This window comes from Parasteatoda tepidariorum, chromosome 2 (genome assembly GCF_043381705.1).
Source record: "Parasteatoda tepidariorum isolate YZ-2023 chromosome 2, CAS_Ptep_4.0, whole genome shotgun sequence".
Classification (NCBI taxonomy): domain Eukaryota; kingdom Metazoa; phylum Arthropoda; class Arachnida; order Araneae; family Theridiidae; genus Parasteatoda; species Parasteatoda tepidariorum.
The window spans coordinates 15882142-15889733 of record NC_092205.1 but is presented as its reverse complement, the minus strand read 5'-3'; the positions used below and the strand labels follow the sequence as shown (position 1 = coordinate 15889733).

The 7592-nt window shown below is 26.5% G+C and overlaps 1 protein-coding gene across 2 annotated transcripts in view; it reads left to right on the top strand.

The window, feature by feature from the left end:
- The window catches only part of LOC107441573 (nibrin), a 31172-nt gene extending 24800 nt beyond the window's left edge, over positions 1-6372 (top strand). For both annotated transcript variants that reach the window (XM_016054889.2, XM_016054888.3), the window contains exons 14-16: positions 1281-1394; positions 4048-4079; positions 4726-6372. In XM_016054889.2, coding sequence (XP_015910375.1) covers positions 1281-1394; positions 4048-4079; positions 4726-4747 — 168 coding nt within the window. In that variant the 3' untranslated portion in view covers positions 4748-6372. The remainder of the gene's footprint in view (positions 1-1280; positions 1395-4047; positions 4080-4725) is intronic.
- The last annotated feature ends 1220 nt before the right edge of the window (positions 6373-7592 follow it).

Sequence of the window (7592 nt, the reverse complement as noted above, 5' to 3'; positions counted from 1 at the left end):
GATATATTTGCTATAAATCACATAACAGTATTTATTAAAAGAAATGAAATATTAATGTATATTCTCAGTAGTTTTAATTTGCTAAACCAGGTAGTTTTTCAAGTAATAATTGTCTCTTATGTGAACTGAGGAAAAATATAATTTCCAGCTTTATTTTTTCAATTGGTAATTTTTATTTTCACTAAATGTTAAGTATCAATGTAATCATTTATATAATAATAGATTAGTACACAATTGTATGTCAACACATTATTTATTATCTTAAACTGCCTGGAATTTATTATTAAAGGGTTGCGCTTGCGCAAAATTTACTATCGTGGAAATTCAGCTTTTTTGCCTTTTGGCTAATCTCATCCCTGTAAATACACCTGATTATTTTATTAATCTTTTTTCAGTTATTGATGTAAATGTCACAGTTTTTTAAAAATATTTTTTGATGCAATAACAGCTTGCAAAGTGCTAAAAAATAGGAGAAATCAGCAGTTTTTTCAATATTCTTTTACGTGTTGATAAGAAAAAAATGTATTAAATAAAAAAAAATTTCTTTTGTCTCTTTAAATTTTATAGATGTTACTTATATGCATAAAATTGATAGACTTTTATCTATCTGCTATGTACTGAAAGATAAAAATTTTTTATGTACTTAAAAAAAAAAAAAAAAAAAAAAAAAAAAAAAAAAAAAAAAAAAAAAAAACTAAGCATTGAGAAATTTTTTAGATAATTTCTTCTTCCATGCGTGTGAATGTGAGTTTTAGTACAAACATGTTTTTTGTTCCTATTTATTTCAAATATTTTTCCGATTTATGTCAAATGTTTTTCCAATTTATATCAAATATTTTTATTGATGAAAGAGTACAACTCATGCTATATTCACATTGTTATATTCATATTATTACATTCATATAATCACAATTCATAATTTGTAGACCATGTGAATATGAAATCCACTCATAATGTGGGATTTGAAATAGCAATGTAGTGTTTAATCTCAAAACTCATGGATCTGATTTGAAACAAAATTAATGGTGTGTCATTATTTTGGTGGTGAAAATTTAAAAGTTTTAAATGATTTTTGTAGGTGTAAGACCAAGCATGAGTAATAAATAAATAATCAATAAAAATTCATTAAAAATTGGTGTATTAACTAACTGACACAAGTTTTGATGAGACATTCTGATCAATATTTTTTATCAATGTATATTCAAGGTTGATGTTTCGTTTTTTAAAAACGTTATAAAAAGTGTGCTAAAATGTTAACCTTAATTTTCAATTCTTGCCAGGTTTACCCCAAAAAATCACAAGCCCTGCCTAAAATAATAGGTGCTCATGAATTAGTACCTTATGATAAAGTTACAGCTCAAATTCCTAATGAGGAATGGGATGATCATGCAGAGGTAACGTCATTTTTACAAATATGGATTTAAAAAAAAAATAATAATAGTAATTTTACTGTATGAACTATAGTCAAAATTTAGTATTATTGTAGAACTTTTTAAATTGAATATGTTTAACTATATTTATTTGGCTTGTATTTATTTCTCATTGAAACAAAATTTTCAAGTCATAAGTAATTTCTCTGATATTACTTGTAATTAAGTACTCTCTAATTTTGTCTCCTTAGGTTTTAAGTAAAAATTTTTTCTTTATTTTTCTCTTACTTTTTTTGTTTTGTTTTAGACAAAAGTTTTGACAGCTGAGTATCATTCATTTCTATGTAACTTATGACATTTTTTAAAAAATAGTTTATTCAAAGGACAAAAGAACATGCTATAAGTTAAAACTTTTTTAGATTTTTCTCAAATTTTTTAATCTATAAAGGGGATAGTTTTGGCTACGTAATTTAATTATGTCAATGTATGTATATATATATATATATCGGGTTGAGTAAAAAGTTTTCCGCCAAGGGGAGATACCTCCGTGCCAGCAGCAGCCATTCCCGTGGTAGTTAACCTTTTTTGAAACGGCACCCGGGGAATCAGCAGGTTCGGTTGCAAGACTAACGCTAACTAACAAGAAGGTCCTTATCTGTATCTGGTGGGATTGTCGTGGAATTATCTACAAGGAGTACCTAAAAAGCGGGCAGGCTATCAACAGTACAATATACAGGAATATGCTAATCAAAGTTAGGGATGCCATTTGCGAAAAACGAAAAAACGAGTTCAGAAGGAAGGTGGTTCTCTTTCATCAAGATAACGCCCGACCACATGTCAGTGCAATGACCGGATGGACCCTCTACACGCTGGAGTGGGATTTGATGCAACATCCACCATACAGGCCAGACACGGCACCATGGGATTTCTATCTGTTTTCACATCTGCAGCTGCATCTTGATGGCACAATCTTCCGTTCAAATGACGAGGTCATAAATGAGGTTGATCGCTTTCTGGACTCGCCCACCCCCCAGTTCTTCGTAGAAGGGATTGAAAAGTTGCCAAAACGTTGGCAGACTATCGTTGATTTGCTATCCTCATTAGCTTTGCTGATTTTCTATGTATTTATCATTTTACAGGATTGTTTTTTTTTTGGCGGAAAACTTTTTACTCAACCCGATATATATATATAACGTTCATAGCATTTGTTTTCATTTCCATGAAAACCATTATTCAGCTTCTTANAAATGACTTTGTCAAAAAAGAAAAAAAGAAAGAAAATTGAAAAGGTAAATCATTAACCTATTACCATGCTTACGTTAAAAAAAGTTTCAGTGCCTCCCCCTTCCCCTTTGTCTTTTGCTTTAACATTGATTTTTATTGTAATAATCTAGGATAGGATTACATTCAAATAAAAGATTTAACTTTTTGCTCAAAGCAAAATTTATGTTTTATTTAATTTTATAAAATTTTGAAAAGAATATTTAGTAAACTTTTATGTTTTGTGATCAACTCCCTTGACCCTCTGAAGCTGTTAGAAAAGATTTTGCAATTTCAAATTTGAAACTTTTCCAGTCGTAATTTTTTGTTACATTAAAAAAAAAAAAAATGAAAATAAAGGGATTTGAACCCACTTACATAAGCAATTCTCATAACCCTCATCTCTCCCTTGTCAGCAAAAATAAGTAAATCACTAATCCCCCCCCCCTCTGTACTGTGTGTTTAGGTACCCAGTGTTTACATACTGCTTGAATGGCCCCAAATAAGCTAAATTGAATTTGAATATTTAAAATTTTTGTATATACTATTTTTAAATATTTAAAAAGGAAACAGGTGTGTAATATTAATTTACTTTTCTTTAAAACAGTGATTGCATAATTTTATTGCCATACTTTTATGACCAATATCCAAAGAATTTCATCAACTTCGCTTTCTGATTGGGTGAAAACCTTTTATTTTGTTTTAAAAATGACTCCTAGGAAGATTAAATACTGATCATTTGTTTATTTGAGAAAATAATTTCTTAAAAATTGAGATGTTTATTACGATATAACAAACATTACTCCTTTAGGGAAGTTCTGTTACTGGGAAGAGAGATTAAGAGAAAATTTAAGCACTGAGCTGAATAGCCATTTCTTTATTAATTAAATGGCAAATTAATTACGCAATTATTTTCTAGTTCTCTTAAAGTCTAGGTTCAATTAACACATTTCTTTTTAATGCAATCTAGGGCTTTAAATCTCTATATTTTTATAAAATTTATTTATGGTTATGAAAAATAAGTATTTGCTTTTTTTTTTAAACCTACGTAAGTTTGTTTGTTCTTGGTTATACTTTGTAATCTTTGAGAATTTTCTTGAACTTTATTGGTGTTAAAGAGACTATTGAAGCTTCAATATAAGTGGGTGCATTACATTTTATTGCAATTTATTTAATGTATTTATATAAAGGAACTAGATGAACTGAGAATTAGAACTGGAACTAGATGAATTAGAACTGGAACTAGATGAACTGGAACTAGATGAAGAAAAAAAATTTTTTTTTTTTGTTTGTCCAAAAAAAAAAATTGTTCCTTTTATGTTTCTGCATGGTTTGGTTTATAGTTTTCAGAACTTAATGTAATAGCTAAAAAAAATGTTTTTTATTTATTGTAAAATTTTTCCTTTCATTTTTTTAGGAAGTAATTCAGCCAATTAGAGGAGCATTTGAGTAAGTAGCGATCAAATGAACATATCAATTGAATATTTTCATAATAAATTTTCATTTAATTTTTAATTGTGTTTGGTGGAAGTTAATATCTTTTAAATGATTAAATTTGGATACATTTTTATTTTCAAGTATTTGAAATGTATCGTAAAGATAATCACTGCTAGTAAAATTTATGACAGAGACAAGTTATTGGTCAAAATTATCTTCGTTTGCTTATTCTATTATATAATATTTTAACCCATGTTTTCCATTTTGAAACTGAATAGTTAAAAAATATTTATAGAGGCTGAAGAATTAAGATTGGGATATTTGATTTTAAAAAAAAAACTTTTTTTTTCTATTCTTTACAAATTGTGAAGTGAATTTTCTATTTTCATCATTATATTTTCTTAATATATATCACATGAGGGCCTAAGTTTTATTTGTTTTGATAAAAAATTTTTATTCTGTTTGGCTATACTTTTATCATGTAAGAAAACTATATTTAATTATATTTGTGTTCATAAAATTCTTTTAAATAAATGAAGTATTATTGAAGTATTATTGTACATATTATGTATCTCATTTTTTTAATATTTCTTTGAACAAGAATATTACTTTTTCTCCGTATTGTTATATAATTCTTTTATGGTTTGTTTTCTTTTAGCTGGGATACTCCTTCTGTATGATGACACTTTTACAACTGCTCACCATGTTCATTTATTGAAAAATGAATTTTTTAATTTGTATCACTTTTATGAGTACCTTTTAGATTTTGCTATTATATTTGTTATTATATATTTTTTTCAAACTTTTATAGTTTCTATTTGTTTATTTTTTTGTCTTTATTTACATAACCATCGCCACATTTTGTGATAATTTTAGAGACCGAATTTAATTGGTACAATCCTAATTTAGCCTAAAATACCTGACCTAAATAAAGAGTAATCACTAGCATCTTACTGTGCATATATTTATTTATTCCGAGCTTAATTAGTTAGATTAAAAATGTTTTTCTTTTAGAAATATTTAATTTTACTTCATGTACTGAAAATAAATTTTTTAAATATTTTCAATCTGAATTAACTATGTTAATTACTTTTATTGTAAAAAATATCTAGGTCTATCTTTTTATGAAAAGAAATCTAATACTAATTTTTTTTTGATGTCTCTAAATTTTTTTGTTGTTTAATAGTAAATATAACTAACCATTTTAAAAATCAATAACAAAGTTGATTTTAAAATTTAATTAAGAATTTGATTAAAATATTTCAGTTTGCTCAGTCAGCTTTGGAAGTTAATAGTTTTTTCTCCAGGTATAAATTAGTTACAAAATTCATCCACAGATGGTTTTGTTTTAGTTTATGAATTGGATTGTTTAATTGTGAAAAACATAGAAAACGGTTTTAAAATAGCCATCATTTGCAATAACAGCCTCAGTCTGATGACAAATTTATTAAAAACTTATATAAATAATAATGTTGGCTTTGGTCTAACGTGCTGCAAATAGCACTGTCTTATAGTTTTTTCAGTTTGTAGTGCCTTCTGTTGACAAATTTTGTAACTAATTGATAAATTTTTTGAGAATATATATACCTGGTTTTGTTAGCAGAACATAACAAATTGTTCATTCCTATCTCCTTTTGTTTGTCTGCAATTGGGTTTTCGAATTGTCATTCATTTTGGAACATCCTGTAAGAATAGTTTTATTAAGAAAAAAAATTAAAAATTCAGAATTAAAGAAAAATCAGTTTTAATATCTTGCGGTTATACTTTGATTAAAAGCATGCTTTACCTGTTCATTTTTTTTTATGAATCTTACTTGAAAAGTTAAAAATCCAGCATTATAAGAATGTAAAGACCTGCCAATAAAGAAAGAAAGAATTTTTTATTTTTACACATTGCCTAGTCATTCTTTAAAAGGCTAAAGACAAACTGGTAAAGTATAAAATACATCAATCATTTTATAACATGCCTTTGTTTTCTGTAAAATTCCAGCATTTCATGCATTGTCAGTCATAAATAAGTGACTTCCTTCTTTAAAGTCTTTTTTTTCTTATAAATTACATATTTATTTTTAAGGAATGAATGTCTTTTAAATATTAGATCTTTTTTTAATTATCTTTTTTTTACACTTATGATCTTTTTTTATACTTTACATACTTTACCTGAAAAACAATTGCTATTCCAGAAGTATTATATACAATGCTTAAGTAAAGTTTTTAATTAGTATTGATCAAGTGAAAATTATGAATTTTAAATTTGTCGATATAATTGTACATAATGTTTGTATAATAAAAGTACTTTTAATATATTGATTTTGTACTTGATTCATTAATTTTTCGTCTTTATTTCTTCAAGCATTTAATGCAATCGAATCAATCTTGTAGTTGAAACTTTGCGGAACAGCAACAAGCATTGTAATTTATTACAGTATCTGTAGATCATTTTTCTTCTCACTTTTTTAATGGTTAAAAAATATCTGCGAAGAGAAACAGAAATATTATTTTTAATTCCTTAACTGTCTTATTTGCTAGATATACTTGCCAATCTGCAGTAAGCTATAGAAAATTGAGGATTTAAAAAAATATTTCAAATAATTTTTTTTAATTAACAGGAATTTTAGAAAATAGAGAAATTTTCAATTGTAGATTTTTTTTAGAAAGAAAGATTAATTACCAAAAAATTATTTATTTGGTAAAAAGCTTCACAACACAAATTTTTTAACAACATAACTTTTTGTGCACAATGTTTATTTATTTTAAATACTATGCAGATTTTGTAATTAAATGTTAACTCAGTGCTCTCTAAATTTCTTAATAAAGTTCATAGTTAGTTTGAAGAGTAGATCTCTTCCAAAATGTCGATAATTATCAATAAAAGAAATTTTATTCTATTTAATTAGCAGCACGATTGTCGATTTATTGCATGATTTTGGCTGCACGATTGACACAGAAAGATTTGCCGTAAAAGCGTTTTTTCAATAAACGAAAGTATGGCAATTTCAAACCTTTCATCATAAAATGATGAAAAAATGATTTGTAAAAGTTATTTAAAAAATATTGTTACTTGAGTTAAAGAATAAGCAAATGAAACCATGTTTTTTTGTTTGTTTATTGCCATTATAAGGTTCGCAGAAATACTAGACAAAGACCTTTTTCTAAAGAAACAGAATAGGGCAAGTATCAACTTTCCTACAAAACTGTTAGTAAATTGTAAAACAGTCTTAAAAAAACAAAATCTCATTCTAAGGAAAGTAAGTAAATGAACATAAAACCTTTTTTCTAAGATTCTGAAAAAGTACACGCAAAAAAACAAGATATTTTCATTTAAAATATAAAAAGAATAGCGATTTTTTAAAATTTTATTTTTGTGCAAAATCCGATTTTTTAATTTTTTTTTATATAAAAATTCATTCTATCAACTGTCGATGGCCAGGGGAGGGGATGGGAATTAAGACTCCACGATTTCGTGACAAACTGCATGGTGATGACATGGTCAGCATTTAGCACTTACCGCTGGTATTCATCGATT